The sequence below is a fragment of the Coregonus clupeaformis genome, chromosome 37, assembly GCF_020615455.1.
Source record: "Coregonus clupeaformis isolate EN_2021a chromosome 37, ASM2061545v1, whole genome shotgun sequence".
Classification (NCBI taxonomy): Eukaryota; Metazoa; Chordata; class Actinopteri; order Salmoniformes; family Salmonidae; genus Coregonus; species Coregonus clupeaformis.
The window spans coordinates 28,878,490-28,904,689 of NC_059228.1; the positions used below are offsets into that span (position 1 = coordinate 28,878,490).

Consider the following 26,200-nt stretch of genomic DNA (forward strand, 5'->3'; position numbering starts at 1 on the left):
AACACTCCTTCAGTAGCCTCCAACTGCTCTTAAACACTAGTAAAACTAAATGCATGCTCTTCAACCGAACGCTGCTGGCACCCGCCCACCCGACTAGAATCACTACTCTCGACGGGTCTGACCTAGAGTATGTGGACAACTACAAATATCTAGGTGTCTGGTTAGACTGTAAACTCTCCTTCCAGACTCACATTAAGAATCTCCAATCCAAAGTTAAATCTAGAATCGGCCTCCTATTTCGCAACAAAGCCTCCTTCACTCATGCTGCCAAACATGCCCTCGTAAAACTGACTATCCTACCGATCCTTGACTTCGGCGATGTCATTTACAAAATAGCCTCCAACACTCTACTCAGCAAATTGGATGTAGTCTATCACAGTGCCATCCGTTTTGTCTCCAAAGCCCCATATAATACCCACCACTGTGACCTGTACGCTCTTGTTGGCTGGTCCTCACTACATATTCGTCGCCAAACCCACTGGCTCCAGGCCATCTATAAATCACTGCTAGGCAAATCCCGCCTTATCTTAGCTCATTGGTCACCATAGCAACACCCACCCGAAGTCTGCGCTCCAGCGGGTATATCTCACTGGTCATCCCCAAAGCCAACACCTCCTTTGGCCGCAATTCCTTCCAGTTCTCTGCTGCCAATGACTGGAACAAATTGCAAAAATCTCTGAAGCTGGAGACTCTTATCTCACTCACTAACTTTAAGCATCAGTTGTCAGAGCACCTTACCGATCACTGCACCTGTACACAGCCCATCTGAAATTAGCCCGCCCAACTACCTCATCCCTATATTGTTATTTATTTTGCTCATTTGTACCCCAGTATCTCTATTTGCACATCATCTCTTGCACATCTATCATTCCAGTGTTAATACTAATTGTAATTATTTTGCACTATAGCCTATTTTATTGCCTTACCTCCATAACTTGCTAAATTTGCACACACTGTATATATATGTATTTCTGTTGTATTTTTGACTTTGTTTTGTTTTACCCCATATGTAACTCTGTGTTGTTGTTTTTATCGCACTGCTTTGCTTTATCTTGGCCAGGTCGCAGTTGTAAATGAGAACTTGTTCTCAACTGGTTTACCTGGTTAAAAAAGGTGAAATAATTTTTTTTTTTAAAGGGTAAAGGAGGAGTGCTACTCACCGTGGATGGGGTTGTGTCTCACCGTCAGCGGAATGGGTCTGTCAGGCTGGTGTTGGAAATGCGTCTGGGAGTGTGTGGTGTGTGTGTGGTAGTACTTGGGCTTCAAGACAAACTGCTGGCTACCAGGTCGGATTCTGGAAAGGGAGAAAAAAAACACTGTCAAACACTGTAAAGAACAATTTCATCTATGTAGTGAGTTCTGAAACTTGTAACATACAATCATAGGGTTAAATCTGCAAAATGAACAAAAGCAAAGGGTGAAATAAATATTTTGCAGGAACTATACTTGATGACTGTATCAACGCTTTGACCTTTATGAGCAATCCCAAGGCCCACACCTCCTATGTGAAGATGATGGGGGGCTACGGGGCTTAAATCATGTCGTCAGTCGTCTCATGTCCTTCCACTCAGAGAGAGGGACATGAGACAAGAGCACTGCCCTGGTGAGACGGGTGAGGAAACACAGACACATCCTCAACACTGTGGGAGGGAGGGGGGGCTGTTCCAAAACAACAAGACGGCCCTGTAGTCCCCCTGACAAGGCCCAATCAAACATGACACACAGAGTAAAAGAACAACAGGGGAGTATGGAGAGTAGAGTGGGGGGTGAGTGGGCTAGAAGAGGAGGGTGAGGATAATATAGGATTGAAGAAGGACAAAACCCTCCAAACACAGCCGTGCAAAGCCTCTACTCCTAACCACTCTGTAAATGTCCCTGTGACTGGTTTACACGAGAGGAAGAGAAATCTGGTAATCTGGTGCTGAGCAATATTGCCAGAGACAGCAGTAGTAGAGTTGTTTTTCCTTTACAGCATAACGTATCAAATTGTCAGCTGCCACACTAAAACCACTCAGACAGGTCTGGGTCATGGAAACAGAGGTCAAGGGACAAAAATACTATTATTTGTGTTAGGGGAGAACAGAGCACAACAACATGGGTGGTGTTGAGAGCCGTTTCTAATAGGTCATAAAGGGGGAGGATAATGAGACAAAACATTGGAGATGTACAGACTTATCAGAGGTCTGAACAATCTTCATATGCCTACAGGAGACAATGTACTGGCCAAGAAATAGCTTATCAGTAGCAGAGGCAAAGTCAAGTCCCTGTTTCCATTAAAAAACGATGTATTTCATTTAAATTGCCTCCTTCAAGCTACTGCAATAAGTAATGTATAGGTTTCACTTAAGGACCAAAGGATTGACAGCCGTCCCATATAGATTGCAAAATAGTTGGGAAGAGATTTTTGACGTACCGATCCCATGGTATAGTGTTTATGAACTGACACGCAAAACGACACCGGATTCAAAAATTAGAATCTTTCAATTTAAATTATTATATAAAATTCTTGCTACCAATAGAATGTTATTTATTTGGGGGATACAATCTTCCCAGCTCTGCAGATTTTGCTGTGAAGAGACAGAATCATTAGATCATTTGTTTTGGTTCTGTCCATTTGTAGCTTGTTTTTGGACACAGGTCCAGGAATGGCTAAAGGATTGCAATATTTACCTGGAGCTAACCTTGCAGATAGCATTACTGGGTGATCTGAAAAGTCATAGTCAATTGATCAATAATATAATAATAATTTTAGCAAAAATGTTTAATTTTAATTCACAATCTGTAGAAGCAATGAGAATAGAAAGGTTCAGAACCTTTGTAAAACATCACAGTACGGTTGAAATATATATGGCAAATAGAAATCCTATATGGATGGTGTTAAGAGATAGATGGGAGGTATTGAATGGAGTTGAAGGATGGGACTAATAACAAATAACAACTAATAATAACAAGATAACTAATAATGTAAGCATACTGTGTCCATAATAAGTATATAGGTTGTATGTTGGGAGCTTTTGGGAAAGAGCACAGTTAGAAAGATATGGCATTTAGAGGCAAACCGGATGGACATCATGAAGATGATCGGAGAGGTTGATAGTAGAAGAAGTTCAGGAGCAAAAACAACTAAAATAGAATTATTGTAAAATGTACTGTGTCCATAAGGTGTAGATAGTAAGTATAGGCTGGAAGTAGAGGCCTGGGCATTGTTGTTCACTAATTTACCCCAAGTAGGGAAAGGATGGCGGGGTTGAAAAATATTAAAGGGGAGTATATATATAAAAAACATGGGGGATTGGAAGTGATGCAGGCAATTACATTGATAGAAGTTACAATCTATCTGCAATATTAAGCTGATCTACCCCCAGAATTTAAAAAAAAAAATAATAATAATAATAATAATGTATACACATCTAACATGAAATAAACACACTTGTGACAGACTCGTACTATGCCCTCCAGTCCCACATTCAAGTCCTAGCAACAGACAGACAGACAGACAGTGAGGTTGTCTCTCCAGGCCACCCATGGCTGTGGGCTTGACCTTGACTGTTAACCCCTATGTGATCATCTCATCTCATGTGAGTTCATCTCCATAGTTGACTCCTCCCTTTCCTCTTCTTCATGTTCATTCCTCCCTCTCTCTCATGCACACTCACACACTATCAAACACTGGGACTTCAAGGAATCTGAATGGATCTCATCTTTTGTTTTATACTAAGGGGTGGAGTGTGGCAGGGGGGTTGGGGGGGTGGCATCAGGGGCTGAACACAGCAGCACTAACACTTGGCACGGCTTCTCATGTGCCTGCTTTCATCCCCCACCACCCATTCCCCCACCACCAATACAATCATGGTGGGGTAGACCGTCACAACAAACCAATATTTGGGTTTCTTTGTTACTAGACCGTGAGTTGTAAAACAAAGCATGGGCCATAGGCTACAGTATGCATAACTGGTAGCTATTTGCCTTGCCACGGCCTATTCACCCCGCTACCATCTAGAAGGCAGAGACAGTACAGGTGCATCAAAGTCGGGACCAAGAGACTGAGAAACAGCTTCTATCTCCAGGCCATCAGACAGTTAAACAGTCATCACTAGCCGGCCTCCGCCCAGTACCCTGTCCTGAACCTTAGTCACTGTTCTAGCTGGCTACCACCCAGTCCTCAACCCTCCACAATAGAGACTGCTGCCCTATGTACATAGAGTCATTGAGCACTAGTAACTTTAATAATGTTTACATACTGTTTCACCCACTTTATATGTATATACTGTATTCTAGTCATGGATCATCCTATATAACCTTTTATTAAACATTTTCTGGATTATGTGTGTATTGTTTATTTTTTATTGCTAGGTATTACTGCACTGTTGGAGCTAGAAACACAAGGATTTCACTGTGCCTGCAAGTCTGTGTATGCGACCAATAAACTTTGATTATATTTTGTTCTGTTATTCACTGATTATGGGTTTCTATGTGATGGCGTTTGATTGGCTGTAATTTCAGTTGCTGACAAAATCAAACACTTTTATGCTCATACAGTACATACCTCCCTTTATAACATAATTGTAGGCCTATATATACACAATATTTGGTATGCTTGCTACTGTATCTATGTGGATTAGATAGGATAAGGTTGGTTTTACGTAGGAGCAAAACTAAATTGAATTGAGAGAGAGAGTATTTCACAACAGTACTACTCAGTTGTCTTTCTCTTCTGTCTCTCTTTCCAAATGCCCTGTGGCGATCTAATCTGCAGCGTCTGCCATGCTCAAATGCCTGTCTGATGTAATGTGTTTGAACAAAGGAGAAACATATTCCAGCCCCCCGGTCACATCAAAGCCCTACTTGGAGAGCAGACTAAAAAGTGACAGTAATTCTCCCCTTTTTTTAGAGGGAACATTGCCACAACAACCCTCAGACAACGGCACCAGTGGTGTAGTGGAGGGTAAACACAAGTAAACACAATTTCCCCACTTTTTTTCATTGCACAACAGTTTACCCACCTTTTGCAGAAAAACACATTAAAAGTATAGGGAGCATTACTTTTCCCACCGCGACCGGCGATCAAAACTTACCCACCTATTTTTGTTAACCACTGACTGGCACAGAAACAGATTTTTCACTTTAAAATGTACAGTGCATTCGGAAAGTATTCAGACCCCTTGACTTTTTCCAAATTTTGTTACGTTACAGCCTTATTCTAAAATGGATTAAATTCTTTTTTTTCCCACATCAATCTACACACAATACCCCATAATGACAAAGCGAAATCAGGTTCTGAAATCTTTGCAAATTTATACAAAAATTAAAAACATAAATACCTTATTTACATAAGTATTCAGACCCTTTGCTATGAGACTCTAAATACATTGAGCTCAGGTGCAGCCTGTTTCCATTGATCATCCTTGAGATGTTTTTACAACTTGATTGGAGTCCACCTGTGGTAAATTAAATTGATTGGACATGATTTGGAAAGGCACACACCTGTCTATATAAGGTCCCACAGTTGACAGTGCATGTCAGAGCAAAAACCAAGAACACAGTGGCCTCCATCATTCTTAAATGGAAGAAGTTTGGAACCACAAAGACTCTTCCTTGAGCTGGCCACCCGGCCAAACTGAGCAATCGGGGGTGAAAGGCATTGGTCAGGGAGGTGACCAAGAACCTGATGGTCACTCTGACAGAGCTCCAGAGTTCCTCTGTGGAGATGGGAGAACATTCCAGAAGGACAACCATCTCTGCAGCACTTCACCAATCAGGCCTTTATAGTAGAGTGGCCAGACAGAAGCCAATCCTCAGTAAAAAAGGCACATGACCGCCCGCTTGGAGTTAGCCAAAAAGGCACCTAAAGGACTGACCATGAGAAACAAGATTCTCTGGTCTGATGAAACCAAGATTGAACTCTTTGGCCTGAATGCCAAGTGTCACGTTTGGAGGAAACCTGGCATCATCGCTACGGTGATGTATGGTGGTGGCAGCATCATGCTGTGGGGATGTTTTTCAGCGGCAGGGACTGGGAGACTAGTCAGGATCGAGGGAAAGATAAACAGAGCAAAGTACAGAGAGATCCTTGATGAAAACCTGCTCCAGAGCACTCAGGACCTCAGACTGGGACGAAGGTTCACCTTCCAACAGGACAATGACCCTAAGCACACAGCCAAGACAACGCAGGAGTGGCTTCAGAACAAGTCTCTGAATGTCCTTGAGTGGCCCAGCCAGAGCCCGGACTTGAACCCAATCTAACATCTCTGGAGAGACCTAGGGCTGTGGAGGTCACGAAATTTCGTCAGCCGGTGATTGTCAAGCAAATAACTGTCGGTCTCACGGTAATTGACCATTAATTAACAAACACATTTAGCATCTCCTGGCTTCCACACATAGCCTACAAGCTACTGATGCAGACCTTTGGAACATCTACATTTAAAAAAAGTCTAATAAATCCATGTAATATAGCCTACACCTTCACAATAAATCCATTATTTATTTTAGACAGGTCTAAAGAAACATGATATGAAGAAAATGTTTTCTATTTCAAAAGAACAGAATAGCATACTCTGAGTTGTCCTTATGTTAGGTCCTGATCTAGCTATGCCAAATGGCTGTGGGCTACACTAGTTCATTTAGCAGACAAGATTTGCTTAGAATTCCGTGGCATTATTTTATATTATTTTATAGCATGAAGAATACAATTGAACAAAGCTGAATAAAATAGAAAGGATATTTTCTCCAAACGATTTGTGGGAGTGCGCAAATGCGGCTATTCTGTGTTGAGCGGTTCACAAAGAAATACAGTGGGGGAAAAAAGTATTTAGTCAGCCACCAATTGTGCAAGTTCTCCCACTTAAAAAGATGAGAGAGGCCTGTAATTTTCATCATAGGTACACGTCAACTATGACAGACAAAATGAGAAAAAAAAATCTAGAAAATCACATTGTAGGATTTTTAATGAATTTATTTGCAAATTATTGTGGAAAATAAGTATTTGTTCAATAACAAAAGTTTCTCAATACTTTGTTATATACCCTTTGTTGGCAATGACACAGGTCAAACGTTTTCTGTAAGTCTTCACAAGGTTTTCACACACTGTTGCTGGTATTTTTGTAACGATCCCGGCTGTCTGAGTCGGGTCCTGTCTGGTGACTAGTGTTCCGGTTCGTAATCTCCAGTTTCCCGAGGGTTCGGGAACGCTCCGGGGAGCGCTCTTGTTTTCCGCACCTGCATCCCATCAGCAATCTGCACACCTGGTCCTGATCATCACCCTTCTTAGGCTCTGGCCTAACATCCAGTTCCTGCCGGATCGTTAGCTATGAACAGTATGTTTGTCAGCGTATCAGCCTCTGAGCCATTAGTGTTAGTTTTGTTGTTTTGCACCTTGTGACTTGCTGTGTACTGACCTCCGTTTTGTTCTGTCTGCAGTCTTTCACCCGGAACCTTCACCCAACCTCTGCCTGATGGTCGGCGGCTGCCGAGCCAGTACCGGACCAACCACTGCACCCTCAACAACCCATCCACGCCACCCGCTCTGTTCCCTGGATTATTCAGCCTCACTCGGAATCTATTAAATAAACACTCACCTTTCTCTCTACGTACCTTGTCCTGGTCTGCTTCTGGGTTCTGGCATAGTAAACCGTGACAGAACGATCCGGCCAGTATGAACCCAGCGGACCTGGACTCTGTTCGCCATGCTATTACCCATCAGGAGAAGATGTTGGGCCATCATAGCACGGTACTACAGGAGATCGCGTTGTCAGTTCGGAACCTTTCTACCGGTCTGACGGAGGTCCAGAACCAACGTAAGTGTCCGGTGGAGGATCCACTACCGGTTTCACCCATCTCGCCTGCCGCTTCTGAAGCTGTGTCCATCCGTGAGCCCAAGGTTCCGGCCGGATAAATATGAGGGGGAGCTGGGAAGATGCCGTTCCTTCCTTATGCAGTGTGGATTAGTGTTCGATCTACAGCCCTACTCTTATGCCACAGACAAGGCTAGGATAGCCTTTGTGATTGAGTTGCTGCGTGGTCGAGCGCTGGAGTGGGCTTCAGCCGTTTGGGGAACGACAGGATCCCTGCATGGCTTCATACCAGGGGTTCACGGCCGAGATGAGGAAGCTCTTCGACCATTCCGTCCGAGGGAGGGACGCAGCTAGGCGCCTGTTTTCGCTCGCCAAGGAACTCGCAGCGTGGCCGACTTCGTGATCGAGTTCAAGACGTTGGCTGTGGAGAGTGGGTGGAACGAGGAGTCTCTGCAAGCGGCCTTTACCAGGGTCTGTCGGAGCAGCTCAAGGATGAGTTGATCTCCTATCCGGAGCCTAGTGACCTGGACAGCTTGGTAGCCTTGTCTATTCGGGTGGATAATCGTGTCCGAGAGCGAAGGAGGGAGAAGCAATGGGGTCCGTCCAATCGATCAGCTTCTCAGTTCCCAGTCGGGTCGGGTGGTGGACCAGAACACGCCGATCATTCTCCACCACAATGGATTAGTGGAGAGGTCCTCTCTCCCGATTCTGAACCCATGCAAGTGGGGCGGCACGGGTTAACCAAGGAGGAGCGTCAACATAGACGTAAGACCAACTGCTGCCTCTACTGTGGTAGCTCGGGACATTACATCTCCACTTGTTCCCGGCGGTCGTCAAACTGCCCGGCTCGCTAAAGTTGGGAGGACTTTTAGCGAGCCAGTTTCAACCTCTCAGTACCTCTGTCAGACCCCGTTTCCCGGCTACCCTTGTGAACAGGAATCAGAGCTTAGCGCTTAACGCTTTTATCGATTCAGGTGCCGATGGAAGCTTTCTTGATGCCGAAGTTGGTGGAACAGCTGGGGCTTTCCAAGGAGCAATTGCCGGAAGCCATTGAAGCGACCACTCTGAACGGCAGTAGTCTGGCACGTATCACGATGAGGACTGAACCGGTTAAGATGCGGTTGTCGGGGAATCATTCTGAGATGATTTCATTCTTCATTCTGCCGTCTTCCCATGTTCCTCTGGTCCTTGGATACCCCTGGCTGAAGGAACACAATCCCACGTTCGATTGGGTGACGGGCAAGGTAACGAGTTGGAGCCTTGATTGTCATGCTAACTGTCTCAAGACTGCCTGCCCCCATTCGGTTCCCAGTCAGGTGATTGAGGCTAAACCCCCAGATTTGTCCCTTGTTCCCGAGACATATCACGATTTGGGGGAAGTTTTCAGTAAGCAGAAGGCTCTGTCACTCCCTCCCCACCGACCATATGATTGTGCCATCAACCTGGTCCCTGGAGCTGTCTACCCCAAGGGAAGGTTATACAGTATCTCCCGACCTGAACGTGAGGCGTTGGAGACCTACATCAAGGAGTCCCTAGCTGCTGGTCTCGTTCGTCCCTCGTCATCACCCCCTGGGGGCAGGATTCTTCTTTGTGGGTAAGAAGGATGGCTCTCTTCGACCGTGTATTGATTATCGGGGGTTGAATGACATCACGGTCAAGAACAAGTATCCCCTGCCCTTGATGAGTTCTGCCTTCGACTCCTTACAGGGTGCTACGGTGTTCACCAAGCTAGACCCTACGCAATGCGTATCACCTGGTCCGGATCAGAGAGGGGGACGAGTGGTTGACGGGGTTTCAATACACCGATGGGTCACTCGAGTATCAGGTGATGCCGTTTGGACTGACCAATGCTCCAGCGGTATTCCAGAGTATGGTGAACGACGTCCTGAGAGATATGATCGGTCTCTTTGTGTTTGTTTACCTGGATGACATTCTGATCTTCTCGAAGGAACCTTCCGACCACGTCCAGCATGTCCGGCAGGTTCTGCAGCGATTGTTGGAGAATCGCCTGTTCGTGAAGGCCGAGAAGTGCGAGTTTCACGCCCACACGACATCATTTCTGGGTACATCATCTCCAGGGGAGAGATTAGGATGGACCAGGAGAAGGTTAGAGCGGTTCTGGAATGGGCCCAGCCCGGTACGAGATTGCAGCTCCAGAGATTTTTGGGGTTTGCGAATTTCTACCGCAGATTCATCCGGGATTACAGCCGTGTGGCCGCTCCGTTAACTGCCTTGACTTCCAGTATCAGGACCTTCAAGTGGAATCCGGAGGCGGATCGAGCGTTTCTGGATTTGAAGAGGCGATTCACCAACGCACCGATTCTCTCTCAACCGGACACGGCCCGTCAGTTCGCCGTTGAAGTGGACGCGCCTGATGTGGGAGTTGGCGCCATCCTGTCGCAGCGATGCTCCACGGACAGTAAACTCCATCCCTGCGCCTACTACTCTCGTCGCCTTTCGCCTGCGGAGAGGAATTACGATGTGGGTAACCGGGGAGCTTCTCGCGGTGAAACTTGCCTTGGAGGAGTGGCGCCACTGGTTGGAGGGGGCGGAGCAACCGCTTATTGTCTGGACTGACCACAAGAATCTTGCTTACGTGCAATCGGCTAAACGTCTCAACTCCCGTCAGGCCAGGTGGGCGTTGTTTTTCGGACGATTCAAGTTTGCCTGACGTTCGACCTGGATCTAAGAACGGCAAGGCGGACGCCTTGTCCCGGATGTTCTCCAAGACGGAGGAGAGTGGGTCCAAGACCGAGACAATCCTCCCCGAACTGCGTCGTGGGAGCAGTTATGTGGAAGATTGAGGAGGAGGTGCTGGCGGCCCTTCGGACTCAGCCCGGTCCCGGTAACGGTCCACCCGGTCGGTTGTTTGTGCCTGAGTCGGTTCGTCCTGCTGTCCTCAAATGGTCCCACGCCAGCAAGATGGCTTGTCACCCTGGCGTGGCTCGGACAATGGCGTTTCTTCGCAGACGTTTTTGGTGGCCTGCCATGGCCGAGGATACTCGGGGTTTTGTTGCTGCCTGTCCAGTGTGTGCGCAGAATAAGAGTACCAATCGGCCCAGCTCTGGACTACTTCACCCCCTTCCTATTCCCCGCGACCATGGTCGCATCTGGCCCTGGACTTCGTCACTGGGTTGCCCGGCTTCTAAGGGGAACACGGTCGTTCTGACTATCGTGGACAGATTCAGCAAGTTCGCCCACTTTGTGCCTATTGCCAAGCTTTCCCTCTGCCTCGGAGACGTCCGAGATCCTGGTTAGGGAGGTTTTCAGGGTCCACGGTTTGCCCAGTGATATCGTTTCCGACCGTGGCCCTCAGTTTACCTCTGCTGTCTGGAAGTCCTTCTGTTTGGCCATTGGAGCTACAGTCAGTCTCACATCTGGTTTTCACCCCCAATCCAATGGTCAGGCGGAGAGAGCCAACCAGAAGATGGAATCCACGCTACGCTGTCTGGTCTCTTCCAACCCCACCTCCTGGGTCTCTCAGTTGCCTTGGGTTGAGTATGCCCACAATACTCTTCCTACATCTGCCACTGGGATGTCTCCCCTTCCAGTGCCTGTATGGCTACCAACCTCCCCTGTTTCCTTCTCAGGAGAAGGAGCTCTCAGTGCCTTCTGTTCAGGCCCATATTCGCGTTGCCACCGGACCTGGCATCGGGCCAGAAGGGCACTCCTTAGAGTTCGGACCGGTATCAGCTCCAGGCGATCGTCGCCGGATCCCCGCTCCCACCTATACCATCGGAGATAGGGTTTGGTTGGCCACACGGGATCTTCCGTTACGGACTGAGTCTAGGAAGTTGTTACCGAAGTTCATTGGTCCGTTTGTGGTGGAGAAGGTGATCAATCCAGTGGCAGTTCGACTCAAACTACCGAGGACGCTCAGAGTCCATCCCACCTTTCATGTCTCCTGCCTCAAGCCTGTCTTCCTCAGTCCTCTGTTGCCTCCTCCGCCTCCTCCTCCTCCTCCTCGGATGATCGGAGGTGGTCCTGCCTACACGGTGCGTCGCATCATGGATTCCAGACGGCGGGGCCGGGGTTTCCAGTATCTCGTGGACTGGGAGGTATGGCCCTGAAGAGAGGAGTTGGATTCCGCGGCGACAGGTCCTAGATGCGGACCTCATCAGTGACTTCTACCGCCTCCATCCTGGCGCTCCGGGAGTCCGCCCGGTGGCGTTGCCGGAGGGGGGTACTGTAACGATCCCGGCTGTCTGAGTCGGGTCCTGTCTGGTGACTAGTGTTCCGGTTCGTAATCTCCAGTTTCCCGAGGGTTCGGGAACGCTCCGGGGAGCGCTCTTGTTTTCCGCACCTGCATCCCATCAGCAATCTGCACACCTGGTCCTGATCATCACCCTTCTTAGGCTCTGGCCTAACATCCAGTTCCTGCCGGATCGTTAGCTATGAACAGTATGTTTGTCAGCGTATCAGCCTCTGAGCCATTAGTGTTAGTTTTGTTGTTTTGCACCTTGTGACTTGCTGTGTACTGACCTCCGTTTTGTTCTGTCTGCAGTCTTTCACCCGGAACCTTCACCCAACCTCTGCCTGATGGTCGGCGGCTGCCGAGCCAGTACCGACCAACCACTGCACCCTCAACAACCCATCCACGCCACCCGCTCTGTTCCTGGATTATTCAGCCTCACTCGGAATCTATTAAATAAACACTCACCTTTCTCTCTACGTACCTTGTCCTGGTCTGCTTCTGGGTTCTGGCATAGTAAACCGTGACAATTTTGGCCCATTCCTCCATGCAGATCTCCTCTAGAGCAGTGATGTTTTGGGGCTGTCGCTGGGCAACACAGACTTTCAACTCCCTCCAAAGATGTTCTATTGAGATCTGGAGACTGGCTAGGCCACTCCAGGACCTTGAAATGCTTCTTACGAAGCCACTCCTTCGTTGCCCGGGAGGTGTGTTTGGGATCATTGTCATGCTGAAAGACCCAGCCACGTTTCATCTTCAATGCCCTTGCTGATGGAAGGAGGTTTTCACTCAAAATCTCACGATACATGGCCCCATTCATTCTTTCCTTTACACGGATCAGTCGTCCTGGTCCCTTTGCAGAAAAACAGCCCCAAAGCATGATGCTTCCACCCCCATGCTTCACAGTAGGTATGGTGTTCTTTGGATGCAACTCAGCATTCTTTGTCCTCCAAACACGACGAGTTGAGTTTTTACCAAAAAGTTCTATTTTGGTTTCATCTCACCATATGACATTCTCCCAATCCTCTTCTGGATCATCCAAATGCACTCTAGCAAACTTCAGACGGGCCTGGACATGTACTGGCTTAAGCAGGGGGACACGTCTGGCACTGCAGGATTTGAGTCCCTGGCGGCGTAGTGTGTTACTGATGGTAGGCTTTGTTACTTTGGTCCCAGCTCTCTGCAGGTCATTCACTAGGTCCCCCCGTGTGGTTCTGGGATTTTTGCTCACCGTTCTTGTGATCATTTTGACCCCACGGGGTGAGATCTTGCGTAATAATCGAGGGAGATTATCAGTGGTCTTGTATGTCTTCCATTTCCTAATAATTGCTCCCACAGTTGCTTACCTATTGCAGATTCAGTCTTCCCAGCCTGGTGCAGGTCTACAATTTTGTTTCTGGTGTCCTTTGACAGCTCTTTGGTCTTGGCCATAGTGGAGTTTGGAGTGTGACTGTTTGAGGTTGTGGACAGGTGTCTTTTATACTGATAACAAGTTCAAACAGGTGCCATTAATACAGGTAACGAGTGGAGGACAGAGGAGCCTATTAAAGAAGAAGTTACAGGTCTGTGAGAGCCAGAAATCTTGCTTGTTTGTAGGTGACCAAATACTTATTTTCCACCATAATTTGCAAATAAATTCATTAAAAATCCTACAATGTGATTTTCTGGATTTTTTTCTCTCAATTTTTCTGTCATAGTTGACGTGTACCTATGATGAAAATTACAGGCCTCTCTCATCTTTTTAAGTGAGCGAACTTGCACAATTGGTGGCTGACTAAATACTTTTTTTCCCCACTGTAGGTACTCCTACATGCTTAATTTAGAGTTATTAATGTAACTTTAGTTGTTCTACAAACGTTGGGCTATATGTTTTGATTTTTAATACATTGTAAGGCTGCATGATGCGACTCAAATTATGATTTGAAAAAAGTTGCTTGAAAAGCATGAGCTCTGCTTTGTTTTTTGCGCAGGCAGTACACACTTTATCAGTCTCTCATTCACAATTTGACAAGCACTTGATAATGCCTCGAATTTCACGGTGGCATCCCCTTTGTGTGGCCGTAATGCACCCTAAAAAAATCCATAACTTTTGCAGCCAGTGGCCGTTGTGCCGTTGGCCCGGAGTGCTGCGTTGTGCCCTTCTCTCTGAGTGCTGCGCGCTCCGAAGCACCTCTCACTCACATAGCTCTCCATCACATGATAAGGTCTTTCTCACAGGTTACAAGTGAAGACCGACACATCGGGGACACAACTACGCACATCCTTATCCAATTCCGAGGTGCATATTGAAGATATTGGAAGAACTGTCCACATGTACTTTGTCAGCCAACAAGATGTGTAGGCTTAACGAACAGCAAAAGCACTAGCCTATGTCAATCTACTATCCCCCATAGTACAAAAGTTGACCTATTCTATTCTGTGCGAGAAATAAATATTCCAAACATAGTCTGGGACAATTGTGGGATGCGATAGATCCCAAATTAATACAACCACTAGCATGACATTTACATAAGTATTCAGACCCTTTACTCAGTACTTTCTTGTACTGAAGACTCGAGGCTGTAATTACTGCAAAAGGTGCTTCAGCAAAGTACAGAGTAAAGGGTCTGAATACTTATGTAAATGTAATATTTCAGTTGTTTTTTATTTATACATTTGCAAACATTTCTAAAAACCTGTTTTTGTTTTTTTTTGTTGACATTATGGGGAATTGTTTGTAGATTGATGAGGGAAAAAAAATAAAATAATACATTTTAGAATAAGGCTGTAACATAACAAAATGTGGAAAAGGTCAAGGGGTCTGAATATTTTCCGAATGCACTGTATGTCAAACAAAAACCAATGATTGCAAAGTTAAACAAATAAGTCTATGCACAATTTCCACCAACATTTTTATAAAAACAGATTTACTTAAAGAACAGTGCAAGAGCCAGCAATGCCACACATTGGAGAGTCTATCTCCATTCAGAATGGACAACCTGTATTGTATCCTCTAGTGTCTTGTTGATACTTATAGTTTTGTTTCACTGGAGTTCAGAAGGAGAGAGAGGACAGACTATGAGGTAAATGTGCACTTGCCTAATAATCAAAGTTGTCTGTGAGAGACATTTTACGGGTCACCCATCAACCAGATTCTGTGCCACCCAGGGCCCAGATGGGCCAAGAGAGACTTTTCCCAGGGTTACCCTCAACACAGACAAAAAAACCTTTACGTTTATTTCTTCATCAATAAAACTCAGTGTCTTTCTTTCCCCTGATTTAAATGAGACGGGAACACATGCAGTAAGTACTGGGAGCTATGTGTTAAGCTCTTCCACATGCTCCTATTTGGCCCATTGACTTTGGCAAAAGGTGCAGCTCTTACCCAAACCGTCTCCAACATGGCAATTACCTCCACAGAAAAACACAGAGGATTAGATTAATTCAATTGGAATTGTTTTAAGAATGCAATTTAAAAAGTTTGGGTGCAGTACAAGGTCACCTTAGTCGATCTCGACACAAGCTAAATATATTTTGATAAAGAAAACATTGAGCTTGATTAAACTGTTCTACTTTAAAGGAGTAGTTCACTATTTTACAACTTGATGTTAAATGGTTCCTCACCCTAAAAGTAGTCTATGGGCCAAGAGAAACTACAATCCATGTTTCAGTTTTTTTTTCTCCAATGGAAGTGATGGGGGCATGTGTCCAAAAAGAATGTCAAAATCACCTGAAAGCAATTCAAATCAACTCCATATTTGGTTTGATGTTACTTAAAGGTGATTTGGCCATTTAAAAAAAAATGACATGGTCATTTCCATTGATTCTTAGCTTGTGGTGGCTAAACTTAGCTGAAGTTTGTAGTGGCTCTTTAAGAAAACTGAACCATGGATCACAGTTTATCCTGGCCCATAGGCTACTTTCAGGGTGAGGAACCATCTAACATCAGGTTGTAAAATAGTGAACTACTCCTTTAACAGTAAACCTGATCAGCAGCTGTGAACTGATAGTCCCACCTATTCTCAAAAGATGTTCAATGGTTTCTGCATTGGTTGCTTAATGTACCTCTTTTTAAGGGACATGTCAACTATATGGACGATTTAGACCTATAGAATACCACCCACCATCCTTTCTGCTCTACCCCAGGTGTAAAGATTCTGTTTTATCATTCCTAATTTACAAGATCATAACTCACTTAGGCCAGCTGGCCAAGCTTCAGTTGGATTGAAATAGAAGAAAAACAACAGTGAAAACATACAGAACATATAAAAAAACAGGGGAACGTTTTTACAGTCAAGGTTGTCCGTTTACCAGACCCATGAATAAAATGCATACTTACTGTACAGAAAGTAATGATGGGCTACTGTTCTTGTAAAGTTCCCGCTCACTAACTTCACCAACCCCAAGGAGCATGGAGGGGACTCTTGGCCTTGAGACAATATCAAAACACTGGGGTGTTGAAAACCTGATACAAATCACAGTTTCAAACAATTTGCAGGACAAATGATTTCCATGTAGGGAGAGGGACTGATGGTTGCTTGCCATTTATTTTAATTTTTTTCTAGCAATGTGGTTTTCCTGCACATGAAGACTTGAGAAGTGAGGAATGCTGGTGTGGAACAAGTGCTGAGGCCAGTTGGCAGGACATGAGCGTCTCGCAGACGACATCCATCAAAGCAGAGATTTGTCATGTTATCCCGATTGAGGGGACTGCTGGTCTCAGCCTCTCTCTCTCGACTGTGATTGGTGAGGTGATACCTGTGACCTCTGACAGGAGTCTGGAGACAGACAGGCCAACCCACCCAAATGGAGGCTCACTTCTCACAAGTTTCTACAGCTCCAGCTTAAAAAATGGACACTGGGTTGTATTTCAAGACAAAACCAACAAGTTAGGGAACCTAAAGAGTTCAGCACGTGTGCAGGACTGCTTCAAGACATCGCCCCTCATAAAAATTATCAATGAAGACAACATATGCAGAAACATTGTGTCTGGGGCTGTAAGGATGCAAATACACAGGGGAAAACCATGCTTTTGCATACCTGAAGTTTGGAAATAATAAAATATATAAGAGTATATTTTTCCATGGATTACTGGCAATTTAGATACAGTATCCAGCAAGTCTGTAAAAACAACTTGAAAACAACCTACCAAATAATTAGTAATGTGACAATGCCATTTTACTGTTGGCATGGAACACAGGTAGACTAGCGGTTAGAGCGTTGGGCCAGTAACCGAAAAGTCGCTGGTTGAAATACACGAACCGACAAGGTGAAAAAAACTGTTGATGTGCCCTTGAGCAAGGCACTTAACCCTAATTTGCTCCAGGGACGCCATACTACTATGACCCTGTAAAACAACACATTTCACTGCACCTATCCGGGGTGTATGTCACAACAAAAACAAAAAACATTTCAGTATATGCTCAGCAATTCATAACAAGAACTAACTAATAACATTGACTAGAGAGCCATTAAAGATGGACTCCAGCGATATTTGAATTGGCTGTACCTCTGTTTACCACCACGAGTCACCGGTTGACATTGTGGTGTCCTCATCTTACTATCTGGGAAGCTGTCATTACAGAAACTGAAAGACGTCCTCCGGCGATTAAAAAAAATCTTCCCAATAAGTCCAGAACGCCAGCGAAGATGGGTGGAAAGGCTATGAAAGACGTCGGACCTAAAAAGGCCACGCGTAGACGAAGGATCTGATAGTACTTTTCATCTGGATGAAACCATCACAGACGCTGAGGACGGACAAGAAAGGTACGCTAGCTCAACCTTGCTGTTGTGATGAGGAATATGTTTGCCTTGGTGTAAATGTTTTGCCCTGGTCATCTAAAAACTTTTGGATATTTAGCTTGCTAGCAAGTTTTACAGCTAAAAGCTGTCTTTTAGTTGGTTATACCTAGGCTTGCTGTAGTTGCCTTTGCTCGCTAAACAAAGCATGATAATGGATACGCGTTTGCAAAATACCTGCATAATTGTGGTCCATTGCAAAACAATGCAAAACAACATTGCCTCGCAAATGGGCAAGCTAGGTAGCTAGCTATACACACACAACGACCTGCAAGGTGTTTGTCTGGCATGTACTAGATACAATACCTATTGTCCAAAGATTATGCTAACTAACCCCATTTACCTGTTGTGTCATGATGCCTGATCACATGATGTGTAGTAGACCTGAACCTACTAGTTAGGCTTTATCACAGAACAAGGGTTAGTTCTAAAAAATCTTTGGCTTTATGTCGTTTTTTGCTTTTATTTCAGGTCACCATTTTGCACTTGGCTACTAAGTACATAATCTATGAAGACTGGTCCTCTGCAGTTATTCCGTTCTTGACCTGTATGCTCCCCCACCTGTAGCCTAGATCAACCCACAGTAGGCACCCTAGTCATTGTGTGTGTCAGCAGCCACAGCATTCAGTGGTGGATCCTTTGTCAAAATCAATAAGGGACATATTTACTCACTTACCAGTATTCAACTTGGTGTTTATGTAATCTAGATTTCATTGGTTTCTGATGGCCTGCCTTGTCCCAGTTCCTCTCAGCGCTGCAGGTGAAGACTAGCTGCACACTACGACCATCTCAGCAAACTGCTAAATCTTACCATCTATTGGCAGTGGAAGACTGACTAAAGGGCCCTCATTCAGCTGGATACAAAGCAAACTTCTATTACACTTGGTGGGGACATGAGAGCTGACACACCAGGTAGACACCACATGCACCACACTACTATATACTGTGCATTCAGAAAGCATTCACGCCCCTTGACCTTTTCCACATTTTGTTGTGTTTCAGCCTGAATTTAATATGGATGAAATTGAGATTTTTTGTCACTTGCCTACACCCAATACCCCATAATATCAAAGTGGAATTAAGTTTTTCAAATTTTTTATAAATGAATAAAACAATGAAAAGCTGAAATGTCTTGAGTCAATAAGTATTCAACCCCTTTGTTATGGCAAGCCTAAATAAGTTCAGGAGTCAAAATGTGCTTAACAAGTCTCATAAGTTACATGGACTCAATAATAGTGTTTAACATGTTTTTTTTTATGACTACCCCATCTCTGTACCCCACAAATACAATTATCTGTAAGGTCCCTCAGTCGAGCAGTGAATTTCAAACACAGATTCAACCACAAAGACCAGGGATGTTTTCTAATGCCTCGCAAAGGTCGGCACATATTGGTAGATGGGTAAAATGTTTTAAAAGCAAACATTGAATATCCCTTTGAGCATGGTGAAGTTATTCATTGCACTTTGGGTGGTGTATCAATACACCCAGTCAATACAAAGATACAGAAGTCCTTCATAACTCAGTTGCCGGAGAGGAAAGAAACTGCTCAGGAATTTCACCATGAGGCCAATGATGACTTTAAAACAGTTAGAGTTTAATGGCTGTGATAGGAGAAAACTGAGGATGGATCAACAATATTGTAATTACAACACAATACTAACTTAACTGACACAGTGAAAAGAAGGAAACCGGTACAGAATAAAAATATTCCAAAACATGCATCCTGTTTGCAACAAAGCACTAAAGTAATACTGCAAAAAATTTGGCAAAGCAATTAACTTTGTGTCCTGAATACAAAGTGTTATGTTGGGTGCAAATCCAATACAACACATTACTGAGTACCACTCTCCATATTTTCAAGCATAGTGGTGGCTGCATCATGTTATGTGTATCCTTGTAATCGTTAAGGACTGGGGAGTTTTTCAGGATAAAAAATAAACGGAATGGAGCTAAGCACAGGCAAAATCCTAGAGGAAAACCTAGTTTAGTCTGCTTTCCACCAGTCACTGGGAGATTAATTCACCTTTCAGCAGGACAATAACCTAAAACACATGGCAAAATCTACACTGGAGTTGCTTACCAAGAAGACAGCGAATGTTCCTGAGTGGCCGAGTTACAGTTTTGACTTAAATCTACTTAAAAATCCATTGCAAGACCTGGAAATGGTTGTCTAGCAATGATCAACAACCAATTGGACAGAGCTTGAAGAATTCTGAAAATAATAATTGCCAAATGTTGCGAAATGTAGGTGTGCAAAGCTCTTTAGAGATTTACCTAGAAAGACTCACAGCTGTAATCACTGCCGAAGGTGCTTCTACAAAGTATTGACTCAGGGGTGTGAATACTTATGTAAATGAGATATTTCTGTATTTCATTTTCAATAAATTTGCTAAAATCTCAACAACAAAAAATGTACGTTGGCATTATGTGGTATTGTGTGTAGATGGGTTAGAAACAAATATTTAATCAATTTTGAATTCAGGCTGTGACACAACGTGGAATAAGTCAAGGGGTATCGAATACTTTCTGAAGGCACTGTATGACAAGGTCTTTATGATTTGCCTTTGTAAAGTAAACTCAGTGTACCATATCACCTCTATAGTGCAAAATATGGAAGCTATACATCAAGGGGCTTTACAACTGGCAAAGTACTGGGCCTCCGACTTGTTCAGGTGAAATAATCATATTTTATTATCTATATTCTAAAGCTGTAGATATACAGCTTTGTAGTAGTTTCATAACCTTTTCTCCTCTAGAGCAATGAAGTTGGCAACAGCATCCGCATCGAGAAGGAAGGACTGGTAAGAAATCTGCGTTTCCTGGAGGGGGAGAATGTGAAAATAGGCGCCATTGTCACCGAAAGACACCCTTCGATCCAGAAATACCTGCGAGAGTAACATTATTATGACTCTTGGCATACAGCAAAAGGTGTGTACATGAAAGGAATTGTAATTCGAATGTGAACATCAAGTAACAATAGCCTGCTAACAGGTGCCATTAGGTAGGCCATTGTTACTTTCATGTTCAGGGACGATTAGGTTAGGGCATCGAAAGAACAAAGGGCATTCATATTCTCTAAGATGAAGCTGCAGCACCTCCAGTGAGGAAGCCCTTCCGTCTATCCCTGTCTGTCCCCCGCTGTAGTGGCAACTCCAGCCTGTTGAGTTGCTATTGAGCTTTAAGTGGCACTCCAGTCTCCCCTTCACCTCATTTAAAACCTGATTTACTTAACATCTCAATAGGTGGTCCAAGTCATGACATAACACAAGTGGGGGGGGTGGGCCTTTCCTCTTTTGTTCTCTGTTGCTCCTCTTTGTCCCTCAAGCAAGAGGGGAGGCCGTTGACATCATAGATTTCCATCAGATTAACTCCTTGAATGGCCTACTCCTTGCAGTTTGCAGTTGTGTCTAAAAAAAACATTATTTTGCTCAAAGCATATTTTTTTACCCTTTAGTGTGTGTACTTTACTGTTTATACTTGGGATATCGCTTTTCAACAGTAAAAGTTCAAAAATCACTGGAGGACATCTTTCAGTTTGCATAATGACAGCTTCCCAGTGAGTAACATAAGGACACCACAATCTCAACAGGTGACTCGTGGTTGTAAACAGAGGTACAACCACTCACGGTCAGTTTACAAGGTGAACTGTAAACTCTCAAATTGATTAAATCAAATAAAATTGTATTGGTCACATACACTTATTTAGCAGATGTTATTGCGGGTGAAGCGAAATGCTTATGTTCCTAGCTTTAAGGATATTCACAGACATTCATACTGTAAACAAAGAGGGCAATTAGGCTCTACATGTACACTACCAGTCAAAAGTTTGGACACACCTACTCATTCAAGGGTTTTTCTTCATTTTTACTATTTTTTACATTGTAGAATAATAGTGAAGACATCAAAACTATGAAATAACACATATGGAATCATGAGGTAACCAAAAAAGTGATTCTTCAAAGTAGCCACCCTTTGCCTTGATGACAGCTTTGTACACTCTTGGCATTCTCTCAACCAGCTTCACCTGGAATGCTTTTCCAACAGTCTTGAAGGAGTTCCCACATATGCTGAGCACTTGTTGGCTGCTTTTCCTTCACTCTGCGGTCCAACTCATTACATTTACATTTTAGTCATTTAGCAGATGCTCTTATCCAGCGCGACTTACAGTTAGTGAGTGCATACATTTTTTTTTCATACTGGCCCCCCGTGGGAAACGAACCCACAACCCTGGCTTTGCAAATGCCATGCTCTACGAACTGAGCTACATCCCTGCCGGCCATTCCCTCCCCTACCCTGGACGACGCTGGGCCAATTGTGCGCCGCCCCATGGGTCTTCCGGTCACCGCCGGCTACGACAGAGCCTGGATTCGAACCAGGATCTCTAGTGGCACAGCCTTAGACCACTGCGCCACTCAGGAGGAGCTCATCCCATACCATCTCAATTGGGTTGATGTCGGGTGATTGTGGAGGCCAGGTAATCTGATGCATCACTCTCCTTCTTGGTCAAATAGCCTTTACACAGCCTGGAAGTGAGTTTTGGGACATTGTCCTGTTGAAAAACAAATGATAGTCCCACTAAGCGCAAACCATATGGGATGGCGTATCGCTTCAGAATGCTGTGGTAGCCATGCTGGTTAAGTGTGCCTTGAATTCTAAATAAATCACTGACAGTGTCACCAGCAAAGAACCCCCACACCATCACCTCCTCCTCCATGTTTCACGGTGGAAACCACACATGCGGAGATAATCCGTTCACCTACTCTGCGTCTCACAAAGACACGGTGGTTGGAACCAAAAATCTAAAATTTGGACTCATCAGACCAAAGGACAGATTTCCACCGGTCTAATGTCCATTGCTCGTGTTTCTTGGCCCAAGCAGGTCTCTTCTTCTTATTGGTGTCCTTTAGTAGTGGTTTCTTTACAGCAATTCGACCATGAAGGCCTGATTCACACAGTGTCCTCTGAACAGTTGATGTTGAGATGTATCTGTTACTTGAACTCTGTGAAGCATTTATTTGGGCTGCAATCAAGGCAAAGGGTGGCTACTTTGAAGAATCTCAAATATAAAATATAATTTGATTTGTTGAACACTTTTTTGGTTACTACATGATTCCATATGTGTTATTTCATAGTTTTGACGTCTTCACTATTATTCTACAATGTAGAAAATAGTCAAAATAAAGAAAAACCCTGGAATGAGTAGGTGTGTCCAGACTTTTGACTGGTACTGTATATGTGATGGGATGTATAGACATTATGGACAGTATGTGGATAGAATGTGGTATATCTGTAGAATACGTAGGATAGAATAGAATATGTACAGCAACAGTTGAATAGGATGGCCTTGACTAGAATACAGTATTATAAATATGAAATGAGTAAAACAGTATGTAAACATTATTAAAGTGACCAGTGTTCCATTATTAAAGTGACCAGATTAGGACGGTTCAACAATGATGGTCCGTCCACCTCTGGTGGAGTCATTTTAGACTGGATTATTTTAAAGTGATTTTGTTGCAGCCAAAGTGTGCGTCAGAGGGCTGCTGCCGTTTAAAAATAAATACATTACTGAGAGTCCCCGTCCCTCTGGGCTCAGTGCCAGCAGGTAAAAAGTGGGCTACAGTGAAATGGCTCACTGTGAGGTCTGAATTTAACGCCTCATTAAATACCACAATAAAGGGACTGCAGCATTGCTCAGCAGCCCCAGACACACTGGGGGAATTATTCATTGTAGCAGTCAAATTCAAAAATGGGGTTTGGAGCATAGACGCAATAGACGGCATAGGCGGCTATCCAAATAGCTTTTCTACTGACTCAAGTTTTTTTCTTTGGTGAGACTGAGGTTGCATGCATTGTGACCTCTAGCCAGCATGGGCCTCATGTCGCTTTGCGTTGAAGTGTGGTGAAAATAGGCAGTAAATCTATTTGAGCCGGCTCTTCTGGCAAGTGTGGAGGTAAAAATAAAAGTCAATCTGAATAGATTTCCTCTGTTTGGCCAGCTGCTAGCTTAGGAAACGACTGGCAATTCCATCGTCTAATATTTAAACTCCAAACGGGATATGATTGCCCAAGGGCTGGTTAGAGGCATATTTCACATCATTTATCTTTCCAAATAGGTCAGTTATATACAGTGCGCCCATCTACTGAGTGTGTAAATGCCAGAGCTTGCTTGCAGTCACATGGGGCATGTGCTCTGAATTCTGATCACGCAGTATGACTTTATTAAAGATAAGCAGCTTATCGCTGCTTAGTCCCAGGGATGGAAACATACTCAGAGATAGCAGGGAGATTGTTCAAATGAATCTAGAGGATTCTCCGGTGTTAACAATGCACAACATAATGACTAATGATCATTTATCTCTTTACAAACACATCAATTCAATGCTAAATGAAAGGTAGCTGCCACTGCGTAAGTCATCTGAAATAGCTTTTACATTGTCAATGGCTCCACACAAACTCGGAAAATACCCTGAAAGCACTTCATATCAGGAAAAAAGGATATCTGAGGGCGGAATGACTCTTTGAAAATTATTTGAAATGGGGGAACGCCAAAAAAAATTAAGGCATTTCGGTCTAGATTCAAATCGACTATAAAATCCCCTAATAATTTCTTACGTCAATCTCGACTACAGAAACATGGCAGGGCACAAGCAGCTAATCTGCATTTTAAATTGAGGGGAAATTAAATGAGAGAGGCTATTTTCATCTTTACAAGGCATGACTGATACATTTCAAAGGCCAGAGAGAAGGCCTGGCCTCTCCAAGAATAATTATTGTTTAAGGAACACCAGGAGAGATTACCAGGCTTCCAACAATCATGCGCTGGGAAATCTAAGAGGGAACAATCTGTCACATGGGCAGTCTCTTTCCTCTTACAGTAGGAAGCCATGGCTAGGGAGAAGGAGAAAGCACTCCACTACCGCAACCCAATGGCTGCCTATAAGAGGGCGATTTCACATGGAACTGTGAATGCATACCACTGGGACTGGAGGGGGAATCCCAAAGTTGTGACTAGATGGAGTACAGCTATGGCCGGAAATGACTTTTCGTAGCCTAACCTGCTACGAACAAGACACTTCCGGTCGTAGCTGTATACCACCTAGTCAAAACCGAGTCCCACCCATGAAAAAAAAAAATGAAATCAGGCCAAAGTTCACCCTGCCTAAGAGACCAAATATTTATACTGGTAGTCTAATGAGAGCCAGGACATGTATGAGGAAGCCCAGAGTCCTCTAGGAGGGCCAGGTCACAGGAAGAGCAGGTTTCTGTTGATGTTCCGTCCGGGAGCTCAGTGGAGGATTCATGTGGGGTTGAAGGTTGAAAGTAAAGGGCAATGCTCTTCCTGTCTGATTGACAGTCCATGTGCTGGGATCCCAGTCATCACCGGGCCCCAGCCAGGTCACAGTGCGTGGGAACAGAGAGAGGGCTGCAGGGTGAGGTGAGAGACAGGAGGAACAGTCACTCTGCACACAGCTCATATCATACCCCATCCACAGGCCCTCTGGCACAGTAGAAATAAACAGAATGTGATAGCCTTGTAAATAGCCCCCTCTTTCCAGCATTGCTTCTTAAATAGCCATTCTGTTTTCGTATGTGAATACGTGTGCATGTCTGTGTATGAGGGTGACAGAGAAAGTATGTTTGATGTGTATGTGTTAGTGCTTTATGAAGGTGAATGTGTGTGTGTATGTGAGTGAATATTATGTACCGTACAGTAAATGTGTATGTGCGTGTGTGTGTGTGTGCATCAGTGATGAAAATGCTTCAACCCCTACCACTCATCACTCCCCATTCCTAGAATAGAAGGGGGTATCTCTTTACCTCCTCCCCGACGACGAGAGGTCAGGGCTGGACTGGTCTCTCCCTTGCCCAGCTCTGCTGACTCTAAATACTCGCCGACACACGGCAAAGCTACCTACTTAAAAGGCTCCTTCTCAGGAGACTTTGACCAGCCACAGAGGGAAGCCCTCTTTTGTAGTAAGAGTGCCCCACTGTAGACTATTCTTCCCAGCCACTGCAATTCCATCATCAGCAGCAGAGGTAGAGAGAGAGAGGGAGGTAGAGAGAAAGAGATTGGACAGATCTGTTCTCGGACACTATAGCCTGCTGCTTGGGAGATAGAAACCAGCTGGTCCCGTGCTTACATTAGAAGCTCAGCGGTGGAGATGGGTCTGAGAAGAATGGGTGCAGATTGCCATTTACACAGTATATCTATTTAAGCTGGTCTTCTCTCATGGGCATAGCTAAGGTTTCAGTGACACAGGGGCCTCATCCACTCTTTCTTTGTTGCTCTTCTCATCTCTTTGACTTAATCTACGAGGCTGGCTCTAATCTGAACAGGTGTCTATTAAAGCCATTTGATGTCTACAGTCAGACCAAACAAACACAAGTAGTACAAGGATGGTTTACAAAACAGGGACAAAAGGAAGAGGATTATCA

General features: G+C 44.5%; 1 protein-coding gene across 1 annotated transcript in view; it reads right to left on the reverse strand.

The window, feature by feature from the left end:
• Positions 1 to 26,200, reverse strand: part of LOC121553785 (latent-transforming growth factor beta-binding protein 1) — a 163,456-nt gene that overhangs the window by 122,620 nt on the left and 14,636 nt on the right. Inside the window, exon 4 of the mRNA XM_045211486.1 lies at positions 1,161 to 1,294. Coding sequence (XP_045067421.1) covers positions 1,161 to 1,294 — 134 coding nt within the window. The remainder of the gene's footprint in view (positions 1 to 1,160; positions 1,295 to 26,200) is intronic.